The sequence below is a fragment of the Papaver somniferum genome, chromosome 8 (genome assembly GCF_003573695.1).
Source record: "Papaver somniferum cultivar HN1 chromosome 8, ASM357369v1, whole genome shotgun sequence".
Taxonomy (NCBI): Eukaryota; Viridiplantae; Streptophyta; class Magnoliopsida; order Ranunculales; family Papaveraceae; genus Papaver; species Papaver somniferum.
Window position 1 is genome coordinate 6213812 of NC_039365.1, and position 25364 is coordinate 6239175.

Genomic DNA, 25364 nt, shown 5'->3' on the forward strand with positions numbered 1-25364 from the left:
GTTGTACAGGTTCCATTTTTTCAAGATCCATCATAATGATGCGAAATTCTTCGTCTTCAGCTTGCTTGGCTATTTTTGCCGCATGTTCAGCTTGTTTTGCTGCAAACTCTGCTGCTCTTTCTTCCATCTTGAATCTTGATTGTGCTTGGTAATGAGTATTGAAATTTTTTTGTTCTTTAATAATTATTCCCATCAATTCCTCTTGGTGTCTGGATCTCTCTCTCCCTGTTTTCTTCAATCTTTTTGCTGCTTTTTTCCCCATCTTACGGAGATATGTGTTCTCTATGTCTCCCCCATCTGTGTCGTTACAAGTCTCTCCTTGGGTTGTTGTTTGCGGTCCTTCCTCATCTTCCTCGTTATTCTCATAAGTGTCCAAATCGTGAGTCGTATCGAATACAAAAGTCGATCGCCGATTATATTTTATATTTTCTAACACAATTGGATAGCACTCTTCGTACTTAAATTTTTTCCCATCGTTGCATTCCTTGAAACGCTTGTTCACTTCTTCAAGCTGTTAATGTTTTTAAAAACACTTAAGTACATGGGCGCTTATTAAATATTAGAAAATAATTGTTCAAAAAATCAAGAATGATTACCTTCTTTTCAGGACCCCATCCAGTATGATATTCACCTTCCACTTCTGCCTCTTTTGCCGAAAATAACGCCACATCTTTACTTATTCCCTGATATCGTTTTTGCCAGGAACTCCAAGACCGCTCTGGATTATTAGATAAATGAAGTTCAATATCATCCTTGATACGAGTCCACAGCGTCGCCTCTGATTGATCAGCTCCAACACTAGGATCTTGAGATATAGATAAATGAATTTTACACATTGTTACATCTTCAATTGTCGTAAAATTTGGACCTCTTGCTGTTCTTGGTGCCATTGTAAGCGAAACGCAGAAAAATTTCCAAATGATTTGAAAGCAGAAATAATATTTCTTCTTATTGGTGTGATAGATAGTTTGAAGTATTAGTTGTGGGAAAATGTTACACCCTTTCATGTGTATATATAGGTGTTTCCTCAGTAAATTTCCAACGTTCGAAAATGTCTTCCAAACTTTTCAACGTTCCAAATTACCCAACGTTTGATTTTCTTCAACGTTCGATTTTCTTCAACGTTCGAATTACCAACGGTATAAAAAAATTTCAAAAACAAATTTGTCTAATAACGTTTTAAAATTTTCTAAAGCTTTAAATGGGGCGGAGCTATTAATTCCGCTCGACAACGCCGGGCTGGGGCGTTGATATAATCTTTGTCTCATTGGGGCGTAAAGTTTATGAACGCCTGGCGTGGGGCGTAAACTTTACCAACGTCCCATCGGGCGAACATTTCAGCAACGCCTCATTCAGGCGTAAATTATATACACGTCTCTTTGTGGGGCGGTGTCTTTACGTACGTTTCACAACAGGCGTAGTTTATATGCACGCCCGATAACAAACGGTGATTATACATCCGCTCCACTATATATAGTTTTGGTCTTGGTCCCATACCAAATATGGTCCGGAATTTGGTTATGGTCCAGCTTTTAATCTTTACTCCGTCCCGCTGCGTCTCGTCCCTGGACCATAATTATAGGTTTGGTCGTCCACTGCAGTTGCTCTTATTAATGAAAATGATGTGAATAAATCCTGAACTCAAATGAATATTGGGGAAGCTTTCTTTAAAGCAAAATATATTGATAAAAATGGGCAGTGGAGTACAAAGTTGCAATTATCATCTGTGTGGCCAGGTCTTAAATGGGCATTGGACGCTCTGAAGGAAGATATAAGATGGAACATAGGAAATGGTAAGGATATCTCAGTCTGGTATGATATTTGGATTCGTAACAGTCCACTAGTAGATAAAATGGGATCCTCTCAATATTTCTTAGATAACAAAAACATGAAACTAGCAGACATATTAAAAGAAAGCTCATGGTTGATTCCAAGGAAATTCAAATAGCTTTATTGAGACAAAATATGCCATAAGTATATGGGGATCAAGATGAAATCATTTGGAATGGATATATATAAAGGGCAAATTTACAATGACAGCTGCAACAAATAAGCTCAGACAGAAAGAACCCAAAAAGCATTGGTCAAGGTATGTATGGAATAACTTTTTACATCCAAGTGTTGCAAGTAATATTTGGAAGTTGATACAAGGAGTATATATTGATGATGCTATAATGTTAAGAAAAGGATATGAGCTTAAATCTAGGTGCTCTGTGTGTGAGAAGGCACATGACAGCATGCAACACTTACTTTGGGAATGTGCTGTCAGTGTTGAAATATGGGAATGGATTTCTTGTGTGTTCAATTTTAAATCTCCTAATCCTTTGAAGATGTTTGGAGAAGTACAATGCATAAGAGTTCACTCATTCGGGAAATATGGATTACTGCCTCCTGTGTCATAATTAAAGAGATTTGGTTCCAAATGAATAAGAAATATTTTGAAGAGATAAAGACAGATACTCAAAGTATTAAAAGGAGAGTACTGAAATTTGTTCAAGAAGGAAGTATGAGAATGAGAGTACACAAATGGAATCAAATATATGATGACAACATAATAAGTTTTTTTAATTTGGGGAAAAAGACATCAAAATACCAGTGCATCAAGGTTTGTTTTTGGACTCCTCCAACTGCAGGTTATATTCATTTTTGCTGTGATGGTTCATCTTTTGGAAATCTAGGAATGGATGGTTTTAGAGTAGTGAACATAGATGAATTTTTTCAGGTAATTGGCACTCTGTGTGGTGGCATTGGAGTTGCAACAAATTACATAGCAGAAAATTATGCAGTGTTATGTGCAGCTGAGTTAGCAATGGAGTGGGGATTAACAAAGATTGTCATTAGATCTGATTCCAAAACATTACTGCAAGATTTTGAAGCAGGTAAGCTTCCTTGGTTCTTAAAATCCAGATGGAGGAAGGCAAAGTCCAAGATATCTATCATTCAGCTTGACCACTGTTTCAGAGAAATCAATTTCTCTGCAGATACTGTGGCTAAGAGAGGAGCTAAATTATCAGCTGGTGAAAGGAAATTTCAATATGGCAGGCCTAATTTTTTACCCAGAATAGAAAAGCCCAATTGTGCATATACAGATTCTGCTAGTTTTTTCTTTTAAAATTTTGAGGATGTCTTTTGTACTTGAGTAGATTAGAATCTTCCTTTAAGTTTTGAGTTGTAATTTGGTTCTTTTATTTGGAATTAATAAATAGTTAATTCATCCAATGTCGTCTGCACATCACTCCCTTGCATCGGTTTCCCATATAGATGCTGATTCAATGATTTTGAGCCCTGGTTTTCAATCTTCTGCACCTCCAGCTGCTGCCTCTGTATCGTGTTTTTCTGCAGCTACTTTGTGCCTTGTAGCTGCTGATTCAACGTTTTCGAGCCCTGGTTTTCAATCTTATGCACCTCCAGCTGCTGCCTCTATACGGTGTTCTACTGCAGCTACTTATTCAACGTTTGCATCTCCTGCTGCTGCAAAATTTGATGCTGATGTTCAACCGTCTGCAGCACCAGTTTTTCCGAGTTCTCCTGGTAAGGTTTCTAACTCAACTGTTGCTTTATCTGATGATAATGGAGAGCTTCACCGGTGTCCCTTTGCTGGTTTTGACGGCTGCAAGAACGGGAAAGGAGGTAGGGGATACATGAAAGGATACTTGCTTACACACATGCGAGACAAACACTATGCTACTGTTGAAGCAAAGGAGAGATGTCGCGCTCGTATTAGTGGTGATAATGGGGTCTACAGGGCTTGGGAGAGTTTTTTGAGGGGTGTGCATATGTGGTTGTGTTTCCCTTGTATGCACATACACGCTTGGAGCAAAGCTTGCAAGTTGCACAATGGCGAGCCCACGCAGTCGCCTCTTAGGGGTAGGACTGTCGACTTTCTTATCCACGGAGTTAAATGCCCTGATGTTGTACCTGCAGGGTGCCCTGCTTCTACTTCGACTGGAGATGATGGTTTGGCTGTTGTGGCTCCCGTCACTTTGGAATTACTAGACAAAGCTTTACAATGACAAATTCCCAATGTATCCAGTGTTCCCGCCAAGTGTAAGCTACAGTTTGCTCGGACCTTCACTGTTGCGATACAGAATGTTTTGTGTAATCCCTCTGACATGTCCCGTTGGATTCAGGTGTTGTGGTTCCCTATCTGTACATTGCGCTTGTATGTCCCCCAATGCAGCACCGAGGAACGCTCAGGCACCCGAAATAAACTACATACTGTTGTGATTCTTTTAGCTCTGAAAGAATAGTCTGAAATCGATGGTTGTGCTGCCTTGACTTATCGTGCCATAAAGGAAACAACGACTCTACAAGAACTGAGGCGGAAGGGTAAGAAGAAAGAAGTTCATGGTAAGTCTGCGGAAGAACAATAGAAGACCAACATTAGGTTGTCCCGTAAGAAACTGAGCTATGGTTTATATACGGTCGCGATTCGTACCTTGACTTCCAGTGGTGTAGCCCCCCTAATACAGGTACCTTGCAAGAGCTTCAAGACAAGCATCCTTATGCTGCGCCTCCTATGATACCTAATACGCCCATAGCACAAGCACCTTTCATTGCCTCTAAATACTTGGTTCTGAATAAGATGAGAAGCTTCCACAAAGGTACCTCGTGTGGAAGAGATGGCCTTAGGGCCCAACATTTGGTTGATGCCTTGACTGGTTCTACTGCTGCTGTGTTGGGTGAGCTCGTTACTTGTATTATGGACCTTGTGAATATTTGGCTTGCTGGGGGATGCCCATCGGTTTTGGGTGAGTTCATAGCTTCTGCACCTCTCACTCCCCTGCTCAAGCCATATGGTAGTATTCGTCCGATTGCTGTTGGTACTATTTGGAGGCGCCTGGTTTCTAAAATTGCTGCTTACCACGTAGGTAAGGAGTTGGAGGGCTACCTTAGTGATTATCAGTTTGGGGTGGGGGTTCCCTGTGGAGGCGAGGCCATTCTTCACGCCGTTAACAGACTTATGGAAGAGAAAAGTGCATTTACATCTGCATCTATGCTCCTGGTGGATTTCTCTGATGCTTTTAACCTGTTGAGTCGATCTGCTATGATTAATGAGGTTAGGCAGCATTGTTCTTCGATTTCTAGGTGGGTAGAATTCTGTTACGCAGCCCCTGCTCGACTTTATTATATGGATAAGACTCTTTTGACAGCGCAGGGTGTACAATAGGGGGACCCGCTCGGGCCCATGTTATTTTCTCTGACTTTACACCCCCTTATCCGCAAAATTGCAGAACTTTGCACTTTGGATCTCCAGGCTTGGTATTTAGATGATGGGACTATTGTTTGCGGATACGCTTATGGTTTCCAAAGCCTTGGACATTATTAAGCTAGATGGGGCTTCTCTGGGCCTAAACCTCAACGTCTCTAAAACAGAGCTTTTTTGGCATTCCGTTGATAGAAGAAGCCTATCTAGGGGAGTTTTTCCTCCTGGAATCCTCCGGCCTCCTATTGGTGTTAAGTTATTGGGTGGACCGGTTAGTTTGGATCCTCAGTTTTGCAGAGATTTGGTGATTTGGAGAGTCAATAAGACTATTGCTTTGATGGAAGCTCTACAGAAACTGAAGGATCCTCAGGTGGAGTTACTTCTGCTGAGAAACTGTTCCAGTGTCTCTAGGTTGTATTTCGTCATGTATACTACTAAGCCTGAGTATTTGGAAGAATCACATGTGGTCTTTAAAGATTACCTTAAGCAGTACCTTAGGTTGTTGGTTACTAGAGATGGGCCGGGCTTTGGTATTTTGCAGCAGAGGTTTGCTACGCTCCCCCTCAAGTATGGAGGTTTGGGTGTGTACACTATGGAGGACACGATGCAGTACTGCTATTTGGCTTCTTTCTTTCAGAATAGATCTCAACAGGTTAACATTTTGAGAAATGCAAAGGTGCCTGGTCCAAGCCCCAGTTTTGAGCACGCCCTAGCCCTCTACAAACAGGTATGTGGTATTAATGATTCTTCATTGTGCATTGATGATATTGCCCCCACTCTATGAGCTCCTTGGCAATCAAATATTTTGATGCGGTGAAGAGAAATATGTCCACCCAGTTTGTTATGACTGCGCGTGATTCAGCTTTTTGGCAGAGTAATAGAGTCAAGCATGCTCATGATTACTTGATGGAGATTCCTATTGATGGGCTTAATCAAACAATTGGTGCAAGATAGTTTCGTGTTGTTTTACAGTATAGACTTGGGATTCCACTTTTTGAGGATGGAGATTTTTGCACTAGCTGTGGCAAAGGTATGGATATATTTGGGGATCTTGCCTTGCACTGCAATAAGGGAGTAGGGATCAAATACATGCATGATCTTGTCCGTGATACTTATGAGGAAATTTGTTATCGAGCGTGTGTTCCAGCCAGGAAAGAAGTGGATTTGGGGCTCCTCGCTGACAATGGAGTATCCTTACGTCCCGCAGATATCCTTGTATATGGGTGGGACAATGGTCATGACATGTGCTTGGATGTTACGGGTGTTTCCCACTTCACGGGTGTCTGGAGCGTAATTTTGTTCTCATACGGGCAATTGAAAACGCGGTTTTAAAGAAAAGGGCCAAGTGCCTTGAGAAATGTACAAGTCAGAGGCTGGGGTTTGATGTTCTTGCCTTTACTACCTTGGGTGGGTTAGGGAGTGATATTGTAGAGTTCCTAAAATGGCTACGAAATTATATGTCCAGCCATGATGAGAATGTTTCTGTTGGAGATTTCATTTTTCATAGGATAGGTGTTGTTATCCAAAAAGGGTTTCGAGCCCAGCTTGTTGCCAGGCTTCCATATAATGTTTGTAAACTCCTTTCTGTTGATGATGAATAAATTTATCTCTTTTTTTTTTTTTTTTTTTAAGAAAGTAGTATAAGTTGTATGGACAAGAGATGTCCACATGAAACTCTTTGCTTGGGTCTTATATTGACCAAGTAAAGAAAGATAAACAATAATCATCTTTTAAGATAATGAAAAAACCGAAAGTGAAAAGAACTTATCAAGTTCCCACTTCTCCATTAACAAAAATCATCATAAAGACCTCTTTTAATCACCCAAAACAAACAACAAAACCAGAAAAGCACAAGGGCATAATAGTGCAAAGCGAATATCGAACTCATTAAAGGTATCGATGATTCTATGTGTATGATGTTTCTGGTTGTGTCACATAGGAGTAGAGGTTTAATGCCAAGGCAACCATCAACTTGGACATAACTTTGAAACGTTTACAGTAAGCAAAAGTTTAATCTTCGTGACACCTTTGTGTACGCATAGAATCATCACATTACTCGTTTGATTTGTTTATTTAATCTAGTGAGGGATTGTTGAATATCTGATCAATATTCAATTAGGGTAGATTAATTATATAGTTGGGTTAATTTGTAACCTGCAAGAGAAGAGATAGAGGGGAATAAACAGTACGTTACTGTTTTGGTTTGAAAAGACATAAGTGATATATGGATGCTTCGTTTATGGGCTTGAAGAGACATGTCCATAAGGAGTGACTTGATGTCGAAAGAGATATGTCTCCTGGTTTAGATTTTGAAGAGACGTATTTGTTCTCTTTGAAATCTATAAAAAAGATGTTCAAGCAATACTTGGAGGTAGTATTCTAATTATCTTCTCCCTCTTTCCTAAATGAGTGGAAAATACCGGTTAGAGTTCAAGAGTGATTTGTCGATTATTGTTGATCGTCGATCACGCAAAGGCTAGATTGTATCATGGGAAACAGTTTGCATTTGATCCTGCAACAAACTCTTAGCGAGTGGGAGCAAATAACGTTTTGAGGAAAGTGATTACACGTCCTCAAACCATGATCGTTTCTATTCCATGCCCTAATATTTACAACACTTTCTCAATGAGAGGATATTTAACTCCACAAACCTGTTAATCAACAACCTTATTAATAACACTTATATGCAAGCAAGAGAAGGCAAATGGACTGTGAAATAATCCAGTATTTTGAAATTTATTAATATTATGCATCTCATCAGATATATATATATATATATAAAGCTATTACTTCGAAAAGCATCATAAGCAATTCTACCATAGCAGATTTAGGGTTCTTTTCATATTGCTCGACCCAGTTCTTGACCACATGGGGAATTTTCTACCTCTATCAAACTGAGATCAACATTTTTAAGATTTCCGAGAGCCTTTGGAGTACACTTCCTTTTATTACTTGGTCCAATTTTGTATAATCAAAAATAAACTCACAGAAAACAGCACCAGAGAGAGATTGAGAGATCCGATACTAACCTTCAAATGACATGCTCTGATACCATGTTAGAATATGGACATCCAACTCAAATCAATTCGCAATGAGTGGAGAGGTCCTAAAGATTATAAACCGAAAGATCTTATATTTCCCAGACAATGTAGGACTAATAATCTCAATATAGTTGTCGCGATCCCCGCCATGAAGCAAAAGCTTGCCCTAGAAGTTTTCAGAGAGAGGGGAAGAGAAAAATGAAACTCCCGCCAATTTAGTTGCCTTCGGGGTGATATTTGGTTGGGGATTTTGAGACACTTGCACTGTAGGTTTCATATTGAAGTAGGTTGAGCATCTCCAATGCTAGGGGTCAAGGTCTTAAATTGATATGAAACATAGGATCTAAGACTTTTTCTACCAACTTTCATCTCCAACACTAGGATGAAGGTCATAAAAGGAGATGACATGTCCATGTGGGGACCAAGTGGGGGTAAAGGAGAAAGTCTAAATAAGACTTTCTTCATTACACTGGGTCTTAAGTCCACATCATCTCTTGTCTCTAAATTTAGACAAAAAGTGTAAGATAAGACCCTGGGGATTGGAAATTGAATTTAGGCAGAGAGTCTTTCTCTTTATTATTTTTTGTCATACAGTAAATAACCCATAACCAAAAGACATTAATAAGACCTCCACATAGGATGACCTTGACCCCTAACATTGGAGATGCTCTAATAGTCAACTTTTTGGTTCTGTCATGCGGAATGCAGATAGGGCACTTGTCATTCCTTGTTTTTCGTGAATATCCTATCATAAAAATAAAATTGCCCCATGGTTCTCAAAATGGTAGTCATTTTCGCATCAAAAATTCAGCTTTTGCTAATGCCGTGTTGAAGTATGCATACCTTTGCTGTTTAATAATTTTTAATAGTAAATAAGTAACAAAATTCCAGTTATTCATCCCTTTATGATGTTGGTCATGCAAGCAGAACTCCCTTAATCTCAGCCATATACATCAGCTTCTGAGATGTCCCTTCCTTTAGGAACACGACGTACAATCAGTATTTTTAGTACTGTTTTAATGTTTGTATGATTGAGTTCTCTTCAAATTTCATTCCAGGAAGCAGAAAAAAGAGAAGATCAATGTGGCGGTTGTTGAGTAGATTCAGAGGTCCATCTGGTTACTCAGCTTCCAACACAGCTGAGGAAGTAACACATGGAATCGACGCCACTGGACTAACTGCTGTTATCACTGGTAAAACTTGAAAATAAGTTATTTTCTTCGATTTTAATCATTTGTGTCGTTTAGTCGCTTAAGAATTGGATGTATGATTTATAGGTGCGTCAAGTGGAATTGGTGCCGAGACTGCACGTGTTCTTTCATTACGTGGAGTTCATGTAGTCATGGCAGTCAGGAATATGACAGCCGGTAGAGCAGTCAAAGATGCAATAGTTAAAGAAAATCCTAATGCTAAAGTTGATGTCATGGAGTTAGACCTTAGCTCCATTGCTGCGGTCAGAAAATTCGCTGCGGAATTCAAGTCCAAGGATCTTCCCCTCAACATTCTTATGTAAGAAAACAAAAGCATAATACTACTTCCCATTTCTCTGATTAGTCTGGAAAACTACTGATAGGAGATATTTATCATTTTCATTATTGCAGTAACAATGCGGGAGTTGCAATCTCCTTTACGCTTTCCGAAGACAAAATAGAGCTAACTTTTGCAACCAATCATCTCGGTATTTGCCAAGAATTCGTAATGATTCTCATATATTATGCTAACAAATTCACCCAAAATATACATTTAATTAATCCAATTGAACTTAATAAGCAATGAAATAACTGTACACGCTTTGAATTTATTGTTTCATCTTTAATATATGGGATTTTGGTTCGCAGGTCATTTTCTATTGACGGAGCTTCTGCTGGAAACCATGAAGATTACGGCACGTAAAAGTAACATAGAAGGAAGGGTTGTCAATGTTTCATCTGCGTTACACTGGATAGCGGAAAAAATTCGTTTCGATAAAATTAATGAGGACACAGGGTAATAAAATTTCCTTTTGTCAACATTTTAGCTTCACTCAAACTTCAGATATTTTACCTTTATTTTTTCTTCAATTTACAGGTCCTATGTCTTCCAGTTATACGCACAATCCAAACTCGCAAATATATTGCACGCTAATGAGCTTGCAAGACGCCTCAAGGTACGTATACGTATGACCCATTCAGAGAGAAAGAGAATTAACCTGCAATACTGCATTGAGCATTAGTGGTTTGTTCAATGAGCAGGAAGAAGGGGTGCAAATAACGGCAAATTCACTTCATCCAGGAGTTATTACGACCGGTATATATCAGCATTGCTATTTAAGGGGTAAGATAATCGCTTAGGTTTGTGTAATTAGTGCTCAACTGTTCTGCATATTAACTTGATGTGCGCCTTTTGGTTTAATGCAGTTGTATTTAATTCATTTCTTGGGAAGTTTCTCAAAAATGTTCAACAGGTGATGAAAATACATATATTGGATTGTTTGTTTTTGAGATCGAAACAAAACAATTCTTCTTGACTCATTTGCTAATATTGTTTGATGGGTTGAGTTTCATCTTATACAGGGGGCATCAACAACATGCTACATCGCATTACATCCGAATCTCAAAGGCATCACCGGAAAGTATTTTGTGGACAACAACTTCTCAAAACAGAGCCGAAATGCTAAAGATACAGAAGAAGCCAAGAAATTATGGGACTTCAGCATGAATTTGGTCCGCAATAAATGATAATGCATGATGGTGATAATGTAATAAGCCCCGAGGGGGGTGTACTTGTTGTTATAACATCGATAACATGCTTTCGACATCCATTTCCAAATGAATTTTATCAGTTCAGTTGAAACTTAAACTTAACATCGGTTTAAGCTTTATAAACTCCCATAAAAACCAGAGTTAATTGTTAGTTTTTTCTTATGCATGACAGGAGGTATATATTATTATGTAGAAATGAAACTGAAAATCCTTATAGGTGCCTATGTAGTATATGTACTAAGAATTATACTTGCCGGCTCACAGTCTCGGAATTAATTTATGCTACAAAATGCCGTAGAGACAAACGGCATGCAGCCGGCTGATTTCGGTGTAGATAGTATATATGTATTCCTATTTTATAACTATAAGGTTTCTTGCTTAGTTAATTTAGGTCATTTCCATGACCGTCTCAATGAACAATTGATCTTGTTAGCAATAATTAATAGAGGATAGTCTCTAGCTGTTAAGCATTCATTGCAAGAATTTGGAGGAAAGAATTTCTTTAACAGTAGTAATCGTACTAATTATGAAGCTGAGGGGGTCTCTCGAGCTGCTTCTACCTATGTAGGTTCTCTCCTGGATTAGTCCAGATAAGTCTGAACACAAAAGCTCATGCCAAAAAGTAATAACCCTCCGTCCCAGTTTAGTTGAAGGTTTAAAGTCTATTTTTAGTCCAAAAATAGACTGCTGAAAAACTTTTTCTAAGTTTTTCCTGATTAGTCCTTGCAGTGGAATAAGATACAATTAAAAACCCAGGAGTTTCAAATATTTTTATTAAGGAGTATATTTGGATAAAAATAGTCTATCATTTCTTTTAAAATGTGTAAATATACATAAACCTTCAATTAAACTGGGACAGATGGAGTAGTAATAATAACGAGGCTGGTAATGGGAAACTAATACAATTTCATATTGTGGAAATATCTGAGCAACCCAGATTCATATCAGGTACAAGTTTGGTTTTGTAAACAATTCATATTATTCATAATTATTGATTTTTTATATATTGAATCTTTTATTATGGGTTTCTAATATACTAAAAAAGGAAATTGGGCCAGAGAAAAAGTTCTGCATTTCATATTATCAAGGCATTCCAGAGCGCTATACATTAATTAGTTTTACTAAAATCGCAAGATAAAATCTGGTGCTCAAAAAAATGTAACCGAATATAAAAACAGCCTTTGCACCTTTGATATTATTAACGTACGAAGCTGCCGAAATGATGCGGGGTTATGATATCCACACTTTTTTTGTTTGGTAGTTTTCTGGCTGTAAGTGTGCAATAGATCATTGTATTTTGATGTCATCATGCAAACAATGCTCCTTTCAACTGCAATCCTCTCCCGTGTATATAGCGCAGCTTCAGCGAGAGCCTACTGCGGGGAACGATTCAATAGCTTTAGGACCCAACAAAGCGGAGGAGTTTGGTTTCACCTAGAGGTAAAAAAGAAATGTGGTTGTTTGGAAGAGGTTCATCTGGATTCTCATTTTCTAACACAGCCGAGGAAGTGACTAATGGAATCGACGCTACTGGTCTTACTGCTATCATCACTGGTAAAACTTTGAAGTTAAACAGACCTCCATTATGTGCTAGATAGCATATACGAGCTTGATGATTTGCGCGCTTTGTATTCTTCAGTTAGAAAATTTGCATTCACTCATCTCTTTGTTTGAGTTTTTATTTACAGGTGCAGCAAGTGGTATGGGTGCCGAGGTTGCACGTGTGATTGCGTTGCGTGGTGCTCATGTTGTCATTGCTGACAGAAATGTGACAGCAGGTAGAGCTGTCAAAGAAGATATAATAAAAGAAAGCCATAACGCTAAGGTTGATGTTATGGAATTAGACCTCAGCTCCATGGCATCAGTGAGAAAATTTGCAGACGAATTCAAATCGTCGGGTCTCTCACTCAACATTCTTATGTAAGAATACGTGAACAATATGAGCAACTCTAGATACTCATACTTTCCATCACTACTTGCAATTTTTCTCATTTTCGCGAAATCGGCCTGCATTAAATATATAGCTAGCTATATTGGTGTATTATCAAAGTTGAATGTTTTTATCAACTTTGTTGTTTCAGTAACAATGCTGGAATTGCGACCAATTTCAAGCTTTCCCAAGACAATATAGAGTTGGTATTTGCAACCAATCATTTAGGTATTTCCAGCACCATTTGAAATGATGATTACTGGACGCTTGAGAAAAAATGATTACTCTTCAGATTAGTGATGTAAAATGTTAATCTTGTTTTTGCAGGTCATTTTCTTTTGACAAATCTTTTATTGGATACCATGAAAAGCACAGCGCGTAAAAGCAAAATAGAAGGAAGAATTATAAATGTTGCATCTGCATTACACTGGTTGTCATCATATGGTGAAGGGATTCGCTTCGATAACATCAATGAAAAAATAACAGGGTAATATGAATATTTTGTATATATATACTAACATTTCATATTAGCATTCTTGTTTAGCGTTTATCTACCTTACAGGCGACATATTTTGTGGTCATATACACAATCTAAACTCGCAAATATATTGCATGCTAACGAGCTCGCTAGACGCCTCAAGGTACTCATCATCTGTTGATTCTGTTCACTGAAAATAACGCATCATTCTGAACGGCTAGAACTTGGTGGTTAATTTCTTCGAAGAAAATTGTTTGATAAACAGGAAGGTGAGGTTCATATTACGGCAAATTCACTTCATCCGGGAACTATTGTCACCCCAATTTATCAGCATACACCTAACACCGGTAAAGCCATCATCATTGTCTAAAGAAAAGACATAACTTTCTCCCACAAACTTTTAAGTGCTTTTCAGTTGATTGATTCTTCGGCTTAATTTTGAGTTGACATAAATAGTTTCATATAAAGGTTTTTCGCTGTTTTGAACAAATGCAGGCAAATTCTTATCAATTCTTGGGAGACTTTTTACAAAAAATGTTCAGCAGGTTGACTTATCTTTTCAACTCTCTGGAGTCTGGAGACTTATTTGTAAGTACTGTTTTCTAAGGGTTATTATGTTTTCTGCAGGGGGCATCAACAGCATGTTATGTCGCGTTACATCCCGATGTGAAATGCATTAGTGGACAGTACTTTGTTGACAACAATATCTCAACATCACACTCTAAAGCTCGAGATATATTACTAGCAAAAAAATTATGGGATTTCAGTATGGAAATGACCCAAAACTGAAGATTAATTGTAGTTGATGCATGATGGCAATAAACATCCCAATAGCTGTAAACCTTATCTTTGATGAGGTTTTTAACAGTTCTATATAAATTACCAATACTCAAGATTGAATTTGCAGTCATAAATTATTAGTTTTCCTAAAAGGTAGTAAAAGAGAAGCAATGGAGTTCTTTACAGCACCACCTTGCATTAGGTTTTATCATTACTCAATATTCATCCCCATAATTAAAATAAACATGTTGTTTAGAGAATCTGAAATGGTTAGGAAAAACAAGAAAATGAGTAGGATATGATTAAAAGGATGCATTAAAAGAAGAAAAAGTAGAGCACTCACTTCTTAATAATACTTTACAAACTAAACAAAAATGAACCAGTTCTATCATTTCCATGTGTTGCGCACTTAATTTTACTAAAAATTGTCAGCAACTTTTTGATTATTATAGGATTATAAGTGAGATTAAGTGCGATCGATTTACTACTTTAACAAATCAGATTCTCTTTTAGATCTCCATATAGTCCTTACCAACCATAGGAGGAGTACTATATAAGCAATTGTATCGACTTCGTTGTCAGATCGTATAGCAAATTCTCTCTTCATATCTCTGCAAATCTCTCTTATCTTGCTGGAATCTGAAATGGGAAGTACTGGGCGAGTTTTGTTTTCGGTCTTGGTTGTGTTTTGTATTTCTGCAGAGCCAAATTTGGCAAATCAGTATGCTGTCGGTGACACCTTAGGTTGGGCGCCGTATGTGGATTACCAATCATGGGTTGGTGGGAAGACGTTTACTGTTGGTGACACCCTAGGTAAATCATTTTTGGTGGTTGGTCTTCATTTCTTTAATTGGTATCACTTCCTAATTCTATCTTAAGCTGGTTGTGTACTCTTGACATGCAGTGTTTAACTATGGACCAACGGATACAGTTGATGAAGTGAGAGCAGCCGAATATTCTAGTTGCGCTTCGGATAAACCCATCACCTCCGACAGCAGTGGATTAACCAAACAACTTCCCTCGAACTCCCAGTCCCATCCTTTGAGTCCATCTGGTCTTCGTAACTTGGCATCCACAAGTCAACTACTATTCCCTCTGCAGTTGAACCTGTTTTAACAGTGCGAGTGTTTGTTGCTAAAAAATGGCATAGCTAAAAAAATTCTGGCCAGGGTTTCTGACAATGTGAAGTGTAGAAAATCTGATATCAAAAACTTAATGAAATAACACAAAACTAAACTCAAACAAACTTCTCTTAATTGATGTGTTTCGACTCATGGCTCAACAGCCTATTTAAACGATTAACAAATTTGACTCTCAAGTAAAAAGACTTTCCTAAACAAAATCAAACTCTAACAAAAAACCTTCTAGACAATTCTTACGTAAATAAAATCTTAAAACCAGTAATACTTACAACCCATGTAAACTTCTAAAAACCGTACCATGGATCAACAACGCTTGTTTATCCATTCACTTCATGTCAACTGTACCGGTTGATCCAACCACATTCTGTCAACTCTCATAGTTTATTCATACTATTGTATCAATGACACTTGTTGATCCCTTCTGTCTTCTTCATAGTATCTTGGTTTATTCTTCAACAGCCTCCCTTAAACCAAGATTTTGCTAATCATTCCAAGATTTCCACGTAAATAAATGAAAGTGTTAGACTTCAAAGACTTGGTGAAAATATCAGCCACTTGCTCTTCACTTTCAACAAACTCAATAGCTATCTCCTTATTTCTTACAAGTTCGCTGATGTAATGATATTTGATATCAATATGCTTACTTCATTCATGAAGTACTATATTCTTAGTTAGTGAAATTGTCGACTTATTATCACAAACTATTGTTGTTGGTGTTGTTTGTTCTTGAAACAATGACTTCAGCATCATTCTTACCATAGAACCTGTGTAGCACAGTTGCTAGCAGTTATATACTCATCTTCTGTTGTAGATAGTGCAACAACTTGTTGCTTCTTAGATGACCAAGAGAAAAAACCAGTTCCCAGCTGAAATCCATAACATGATGTACTTCTTCTTCCTTCTGTATCTCTAGCCCAATCGCTATCAGTAAAACCAACCAACTTTGGATCTTCTGAAACAATATAAAATATTCCCAAACTAGTTGTTCCTTTGACATGTCTCAGAATACGTTTTGCAGCATGTGAATGAGATTGTCTTGGTGACTCCATAAATATGCTAAGCAAACCAACTGCATACATGATATCAGGTCTTGTAGCAGTCAAATATCTTAAACATCCAACAAGACCTTTAAAATCTGTTGAATTCACAAGCGCTCCTGATCCATCTTTTAACAACTTCAGTCTTTCTTCTACTGGTGTTAAAATTGGATTACAATTATCCATCTTGAAACGCTTCAAAATTCCTTCAACATACCTTTTTTGATGACATCAAACCAAGATATGTCATCTCAAACTCCTTCACCATATCCTCCATGAATTCTTTGATCATCTCTAAACTATTTCTAGTAAATATGAGATCATCCACATATAAACACATTATAATATGACTGCCAAGACCGTCATCTTTCAAATACAAGTATGCTCATGTGGACATCTTGTAAAACCTTTCTTGAGAAAATAAGAATTTATTCTTGTATACCAAGCTCTTGGTGCTTGTTTCAGACCATACAAAGCTTTTTTTAGCTTCATTATCATTCCCCTCCATAATGTAGCAAGATGGTTTCTCAACATCAACTTCTTCTTCCAATACTCCATTCACGAATGTTGACTTCACATCCATCTGAAAAATCTTCCAATTCTTTTGTGCAGCTAAAGCATTAATCATTCTCACTGTATCAAGTCTTGCAACTGGTGCAAACACTTATGAGTAATCAACTCCTTGTCTCTGTCTATATCCCTTAGTAACTAATCTTTCTTTTTCACTATTTTACTTATATTTTGTTTACTAAACCCACTTGAAACCAATAGGTTTCTTTCCTGGTGGAAGTTTTGTCAGTTCCCAAGTGTTATTCTTCTCAATGGACTCCAATTCTTCATTCATGGCTTGAATCCAACCTTGTTCTTTAGCAGCTTCTTCATAAGCTACAGGATCACAATCTCCAAACAATGCAAAGTTCATTACATCATCATCATCTTCATCGTCGCTTGTTAAAACATAATCATTCAACCTAGCAGGTATGATATATTTTCTTCATGTTCTTGTATTTTATTGTTGTGTTATTGTTTCAGTTCTTGCTTCCTCATGTTGTTCTTCAACATTGTCTTGAGCTTGTATTTCTTCTTCAACTACAATTGGAACTGTTCTGACAGCAGTAGGTGGATCAACATTCCTTATTGAATCAATATTCATTGTTGATCTAGTGTTATGTGAATCAACATTCGTTGTTGATTCATTATTCCAGTTCCATTTTGAATATTCATTAACCATCACATCTCTACTTGTAAACACTTTTCCTGCTTCTGGGTTGTATAATTTATATCCTTTGGTTACTGAACTATAACCAACAAGGATACACTTCTCACTCTTGTCATCCAATTTCTTTCTTAGTTCTTTGGGTACATGTGCATATGCAATGCACCCAAAAACTCTCAGATGTCTTACACTTGGTTTTACACCTCTCCAAGCTTCTTCTGGTGTTATGTTGTTCAAACTATTTGTAGGAAATCTGTTGAGTAAATACACAGCTGTGTCAACTGCATAACTCCAAAAACTTTTGGTAAATCTTTTGTTCTTCTTATAGTTCTTGACATCTCCATTATGGTTCTATTCTTCCTCTCTGCAACTCCATTTTGTTGTGTTGTATATCTTGCAGTTAGTTGATGTTGAATTCCATGTTCTTCTATAAACTTGTCAACAAGTAGCATGTTTTCATCCTTTTTTTCTTCTTCTTCTTGTTTTTGACTTTCTGCAATATTAGCTTTGAAATTTTCTTTGTAATTATTAGCCACTGTCTTTCTTGGTATTGGACACTCGATAACAATATGTCCAAAATCTCCACAATTATAATACTGTATTTTTTATCTATAAAATGGCTTCCTATAACTCCCATTATTTGATCTCCTTCCATTGTTGTATCCTCCTTGAAAACCTCCAGCATTAGGTTTTCCTTGATTGTTTCTCCAGCTAACTTGACTCTGAAGTGCCTCTTAAACTTGTTTTGCAGCAACTATTTTCTCTTGTAATCTTTGTTCATAAGCTTGTAATGAACCCAACAACTCATTAAGAGTCATAGTTGCAACTGTGTTGCATTTTTCTATGGCAGTAACCTTTGATTCAAATTTCTCAGGCAATATTTTTAAAATCTTCTCTACAATGGATGAATCTTCTATAGTATCACCATTATTTTTCATATCATTGACAAGGTTTAATGTTTTTGAGAAAAAATCTGATATTGTTTCAGTAGTTTCCATCTGCAGCAATTCATACTTTCTCTTCAGAGTTTGTAATCTAACCTTCTTGACTTTGTCAGATCCTGTGTAGTAGCTTACCAAACCATCCCATGCTGCTTTAGCTTGCTTAATATAAATCACTCTTTCCATGAGAGATTCATGAATACCTTGATGAATAATGTATGTGGCTTTAAAATTCTTCTTTATGTTTTCAGTTAATAGGGTTTGCGCAGCTTCTTCAACTACAGCTCCTTCTACTGGTTCTACATAACCATCTTTCACAATATCCCATACCTCTTGGTATGTGAAAATATTTTCCATCTGCAACCTCCAGTGCTCGAAGTTTTTACCTTCAAACAAAGGTACCTTAATTGAACTTAAACTCGTCATCATCTTCAACTCAACAACTCATACCCACATCCCTAGAATCTGATACCAGATGTAGATAATCTGATATCAAAGACTTAATGAAATAACACAAAACTAAACTCAACCAAACTTCTCTTAATTGATGTGTTTCGACTCATGGCTCAACAGCATATTTATATGATTAACAAACTTAACTCTCAAGTAAAAAGACTTTCCTAAACAAAACCAAACTCTAACAAGAAACTTATAGACAATTCTTACGTAAATAAACTCTTAAAACCAGTAATACTCGCAACCCAAGTAAACTTCTAAAAAACGTACCATGGATCAACGAAACTTGTTTATCCATTCAATTCATGTCAATTGTACCAGTTGATCCAACCACATTGTGTCAACTCTCATAGTTTATCCATACTATTGTATCAACGACAACTTGTTGATCCCTTCTATCTTCTTCATAGTATCTTGGTTTATTATTCAAAAAGAAGCTACGAAGAGGGAAAAGAACCCCTTCCAAAAAAACTAAATAGAGTGAATGTAGCCTTGTTCGTTGCTTTCTTTGCTAGGTTCAAACCTAGGCTCAGTTTTCTTTCTTGTTTTTGAGTTTGTGTTAACCCATTTGTATGCTCCCTTTTTCTATCAAAAAAAATGAAAAGTTGAACATGTCCTGCGTTGTTAATTAGTTATGGAAATTATTTAGGATCACTCTTTCGTAGATATAGAATGACTATCTAGCTAAATTTCGACTTCCTCTGTTTGTTATTTCAACTATTAATCTTGGATGGTTTTGGACGAATTCTTGGTTCGGTTGTGTTTTTTTTCTTTGAATTGTATTTACTGCCGAAATCACAGTAACCATTATAAACCTGGCTTAATTGGAGTATACCCGGATTAATTGGGGTATACCTAATGAGACAAAACCCAAGACATTTAGAAGTAAAATAGGCCACCCCTTAACCATGTATTTTCAAAATGGCTAATATACCCTTGTTTAGTTAACACTAAAAAATCTGATTAGCTTAATTAATTGAGTAGATTAAAACTTTTGAAATTATGAATGGAATAGATTAAAAATTTTGTCTCATGACTTCAATCAAAACCAGTTTTTCATTTTGTGAAAAGTCGGCAAGGTCTACGGATGAAGAACATGTCGACTTCCTATGGTCGGCACGGTCTACGGATGAAGAACATGCCGACTACCTATGTCCGGCAAGGTCTACAGATGAAGAACATTCCGACTCTATGCATTACTAGTCGTAAATTTATTAATTTCTTACCTTGTCTATAACATTGTCGGCAATCCCATAGTCGACATTGTAACCTTGCCGACCTTTAAACAAAAAACAAAGAATGGGAAGATGTAATTCACTTTATTCATGCAATTTTTGTTACTACATTGATTGAAACATAAAATATAACTCCTTATCGTTGGAACAACGAATGTAGTTAGCATGTGCATCAAGTCTTTGAACCCCTAGGCGACCCTAGTGGATGAGTTATAGTCTCGTGAGGGTTTACATAAAGATATACCTACAAAACCTACACTAAAACCATCAATATTCGTCCGATGCACCCTCCATGAAGTCCGGGTCATACTCTGGGATTTTGGATACCATGAATTGATAGGTTGCATCGAATGAGAATGCTTCCCCTTTTTCCTCCAAGTAGAGCGCTCTGACGACTTCATGCTACAAAAATAAAACACAAGCTTACTTTGTTAGTGGTGTTTAGTAGGATGATCAAACAACATGGATCACGTAAAATAAACCACAAAAATCCATACAAATTGTTCAATGGACAACTTAAAGTGGGTAGCGTTGATAATCAGTGTTTGGATAGCTAAATAAGTAAGTATCGCATTTTCGATGACTAGGTGCCTATCATGAATTTTTTGAACACTTCTTCCATTAAGGATTCCCAAACTCTTGCATATATTTGTTGTATACCCGAGCCCAAAAGGTTACGGCATACACCCTTACGGAGGACTGCCTTCTAACTCGAGTTTCCGCGTACCAGGATTTGGTGATTGCCAAATATTAATTTGAACCAAATGATGCCATTGTTGTATGTAGAGGTATTGGGAGAGTTAGATGGAGTATATGATGATATGAGATTTGGAGAGTATATGAAAATAGGTGTGTGTTGTTTTCTACATGGAACTAGTGTATTTATAGGATAGTGCCCAAATTTGGCCGTTATGGTAGTGAATCAATGCACTTGTATTTGCAAAAATTTGAATTTTGAATTCGTCGGCTAGGTTTTTGTTTCCCAAACATGTCGACTAACACACTGTCGGTAGGGTCATAATTTTCTTACCCTGCCGACTTTATGATTTTTGTAACACAAAAGAGGTCATTTCAGCTGCATACCGCCGGAAAAGTACTTTTTTAATACATTTTTGGCTAACTTATAGTCGGTGGGGTTGTAATTTTCTTACCCTGACGAATTTATAATTTTTGTAACACAGGAGAAGGTAATTTTCTGCTCTTTTTAGTCGGCACGGAATTTGTTCATCAACTTTCCGGCCATTAAATTGCCGGAAAAAAATGTATTTTCTTACCTTGCCGACCCTGGTATCTTTCTTCTTCTGCTGTCAAGGCCGACAGTCTTCCAGTTCACAACCTTGTCGGCCCTGTTTTAGTCGGCACTGTAACTTAACAATTAAATAACTCAATACCCTTCCGGCGGGGAATGATTGAAACTTTACATAGATAAACAAACCATTCATTCAACAACTAGAAATCCAATATTTTTTGTCCAAAATACGAAAACATGTCCCATAATTCTTAAAGAAAATATTTGTCCAACCACTAATCTTTGTCTACCACAACATAAAGAAATAAACTAGGAATGCATTCATTCACGACCACGACCACGACGACGGCCCCGTTTATCATTTTCACGACCACTACCACCACCACGGGAACGAGCCCTCTTTTTGTCAGCATTCATCTTGGCTTGTGCTTCCCTCTTGGCTTGTTCTTCCCTCTTTAGTTCAGCATTAGCTTGCTGGAATATTTCGGTGGCATCCTCATTGTCAACATTTCTAGCATAGTCAATGTGCTTGGTTTGCTCTTCAATCGACAAAAGCTCTCATCTTTCTCTCGCAACACATTACCTTCACAGTGGTCTTCAAATGCTCCTTCTATTTTCAATTAAACAACAAACAATTAATAGAATGATTAGATAATGTAGTCATAAAATAATAAGAACAATTCTAAAATACTTACAAAGTTCTTAAAACTTGTTGTTGGGTCTTTCGGTGTCATCTTCCTCTTACGAGCCGCTTATTCAACAGTTTGTTCCCTAATCACAGTAGGACGAGCAAAACCCAAGTATCACGGCATGTAATTTTCATGATCTTCATGACCTTCGGTCACCTCGTCCAAAAGACTCGTATCGATTTTATGATTTTGTCTTTCCCTCCAATAAGATGTACCTGGTGATGGATCATAATGGACGCCAATACTTTTTTGGGATGTGATGCACGATCCCCTTACCACTTTAAAAAACGGTGTATCACCGGTACGGGGTTCTTCTTGGACGTAACCCACTTTTCGCATTACTCGATGTAGATCGTACATTAAAAATCCATGGTGGTACAACAAGGGACCGTAGTAGAATGCAACATCATCTCTCCTTTGGATTAAACCTTCATTTCTAGCAACTCGATATGGATCAAATATTATCCCAACCGCAGTCAATTTGTCCAAGGAGATTCGCATTTTGATAAGATGCTGCGACATATCCTTATCTTGAGCACCCTTAAAACTGTATTTATGTCCTCTTGGCTTATCAATTGCAATCTTGTCATTTACTTTGATGTAGGGGTTGGCTTTCACTAAAGTAGGGAAGTGCTCATATATGCAAACCTATGCAAACACAAAGTTTAGTAAGAATCTTACATTACGAGCACTTTGCAAATATAAATGATTTAGACAACAAAATTACCTGGAAGAGACATAGATTTCCGTTGACGTGTGATTTAAAGATTTTCTGGGGTTGTAGTAATGAGGTTCAAACTCTCGGACTTGTGAAGATTAAATTTAAAGATTTAATAGAATTATATACAAAAATATTAACAAAGTGGGCGAGAGGTAAACAAGACACTAGATTCCACTATTATGCAAAATTGAATGATAAATATTTCAAAACTCTTTCAATTCTTAAGTCCTCTTTTATCTTTAATTCACTATCAATCATACAGATTCTCAAACATTATTTGTAAACCTTAAGCATATATTATCAAGAGATTAAACCAAGCATAACCTATCAAACTGAATAACAAATAATTAAGACAATCATTCAAATAATTTAAAACTCTATAAAAGCATTGATTAGGTGAATTATATAATTAAATGAAATAGTTACCCATTTATGTTGCGTGAATAGCTTCTTCCATTGCCTTGGTTACGAGGGACTTAGCTCATCATAGTAAAAATGCTCTCAAAATAATTTATTATGGCTCAAAAATGGTTTACAAATGATGAGAATATGAGAAATACAATAAAACCAGAGAACTACGACCCTCAGTGACAAACTAAGACTGCTACAGCTGTGTCGCAAATGCTATGGAAAATAAGACTGCCCGATGTACGACCCACAGGTGTGAGTCGTTATCACTGTAGAAAAACGACTGCTATTGGAGGTCCGTTCTTCGTGTTCTTCATGTTCATCAGCAGCAGCAGAAGAAACCGAGTTTGGGAAAACTCGAATTTCTTCTTCTCTGGCTCTCCTCAGCCCCTCAGACTCTCGACACCTTTCCCAAACTGTTTTTCCTTGTATTTATAGTGAATTGGAGCCAAAAATCCGACCATTGATTGCATATATTCTCCATTTAATCCAAATATTCTCGGCTGCCAATAATAACGAAAATTTCCATTTTTAATCCCATGCACGCGTTAACTTTGATCCTGCACGCTCCCATTCTACTTATTCACGCCTCAACACTCTTCCAACGCCAGCAGAACTCCCCCATGCACACAAGAACTTCAATTTTGCTCGTGTTACAATACACGTGCTCTGTTTTGGGTGTGTGAATCATACCGAAATTCCAGCCAAATTTGATCGATCATGTCACCCATACTATGTTCCTTAACCTATATCACATCTATATACCAAATTTCAGCCATTGAATCGACCCATAACCCCTTCATTTTGACGATCGAAATTCTCAGAACTGTTTAGAAATTTCCCGCCAAAATCGTTTCAAATGGGGAAGAAACTGGTAGCCCCCTATCCAGAGTAGGGGTGCGAATAGCAGCTGCCTTGGGGGTGACCTGGGGGTGCCCCTTAGTAATTAGGTTACCCCTTATCCAAAAGCGAGAGTCCGAATAACACTTGTCCTTCCGGGTGCCAAAATCAACTTTTCGAGCCAAATTTTCCAAAAATGTTTATTTCCTAAAAATACATAAAAACACAATATTAGTACAAAAATAGAGTTCCAACAATATGGACATTGAGGACAAATTAGACACAAAAATGTGTCTATCAAATACCCCCAAACTTAATATTTGCTAGTCCTCGAGCAAAACTAATAAAAAATAAATAAAACAGAGTTAATCTCGGGAGGGTTTACCAGAGGTGTGCCCACAAAACCATTACTCCAGACCCTAGCTTGTCTATGCAGAACCTTGGAAGGCACTAAAGAATCTCCTTGGTTGGCATACTTATTGACTATAGGAGGAAGTACCCTGATGCGAAATTCCAATTGATGTACACGAGTTTGCACTCAAGCATACTAAAATTCATATAAAGTGACAGAGCTCTACTAAGATAGTTGCACTATGGACATCATATTCGGAGTCAAACTAATCATATGGATAGAAAAAGGAGATGGAAATAGAAAAATGTAGATGGTTTTGATGTTAACCAAATGATCGATGTTTCACATATCTGTCTGAAGGCCACTTCCAGAATGAACCTATCTTAATGGACTGAGATACCGGTCTGACTAATATCAACACAACTGGCATATACAAGGGAACCAGTGGTCAATAACTTAAGTCTAGATCAACAAACTGGCAAATACAAGGGAACCAGCAGTTGACTACACAGAACAATAACAATTTTTTTTTTTTAACTTAACGACATGAATAGATCTTTTTGATCCAAGCGCATGCTTCTTGTCAGCAGATTACACGATAGTTCCCACGGGTCCTGCATTCCACGCTTGCTTAGGCGACGGAAACAGGGAGAACACACGCATATTGCTATCCAAGTGTTAATACTTATTCCGATTGGTTTAACTGATCCGGTCTCTTTTTTTTTTTTTAGTAACTCAGTCACTCTAATTCATCCTAGCAGTGGTAACAACTTGAATCGTGTGCCCCACCTAATCACTTAGAGAAACATAGTTTAAAATGAAAAAATAAAAATAAAAAAAAGAAATGAAAAGGACTCAACGAAATATGGTGCAACTATCATGTTATTTCTAACACCTGATCT

At 37.3% G+C, this 25364-nt stretch overlaps 4 protein-coding genes across 4 annotated transcripts; 3 read left to right on the forward strand and 1 right to left on the reverse strand.

Moving 5' to 3' along the window:
• The first annotated feature begins 9217 nt into the window (after positions 1 to 9217).
• On the forward strand, positions 9218 to 11157 carry LOC113301658 (short-chain dehydrogenase TIC 32, chloroplastic-like). Its single transcript, XM_026550444.1, has 8 exons — positions 9218 to 9440; positions 9525 to 9756; positions 9849 to 9925; positions 10086 to 10233; positions 10315 to 10393; positions 10479 to 10560; positions 10644 to 10690; positions 10800 to 11157. Exons 1-8 carry the CDS (start codon positions 9275 to 9277, stop codon positions 10962 to 10964), a joined length of 996 nt encoding a protein of 331 aa, XP_026406229.1. The 5' UTR covers positions 9218 to 9274; the 3' UTR covers positions 10965 to 11157.
• A 1223-nt stretch (positions 11158 to 12380) lies between these two features.
• On the forward strand, positions 12381 to 14395 carry LOC113301659 (short-chain dehydrogenase TIC 32, chloroplastic-like). Its single transcript, XM_026550445.1, has 8 exons — positions 12381 to 12542; positions 12677 to 12908; positions 13070 to 13146; positions 13246 to 13405; positions 13481 to 13559; positions 13662 to 13743; positions 13892 to 13941; positions 14024 to 14395. The coding sequence occupies exons 1-8, from the start codon at positions 12440 to 12442 to the stop codon at positions 14183 to 14185; spliced, it is 945 nt and encodes a 314-aa protein (XP_026406230.1). The 5' UTR covers positions 12381 to 12439; the 3' UTR covers positions 14186 to 14395.
• Positions 14396 to 14709: 314 nt separating this feature from the next.
• On the forward strand, positions 14710 to 15409 carry LOC113303263 (blue copper protein-like). Its single transcript, XM_026552291.1, has 2 exons — positions 14710 to 14989; positions 15081 to 15409. Exons 1-2 carry the CDS (start codon positions 14821 to 14823, stop codon positions 15290 to 15292), a joined length of 381 nt encoding a protein of 126 aa, XP_026408076.1. The 5' UTR covers positions 14710 to 14820; the 3' UTR covers positions 15293 to 15409.
• A 2896-nt stretch (positions 15410 to 18305) lies between these two features.
• On the reverse strand, positions 18306 to 18938 carry LOC113304986. Its single transcript, XM_026554105.1, has one exon. The coding sequence runs from the start codon at positions 18936 to 18938 to the stop codon at positions 18306 to 18308; it is 633 nt and encodes a 210-aa protein (XP_026409890.1).
• Between the last annotated feature and the right edge of the window lie 6426 nt (positions 18939 to 25364).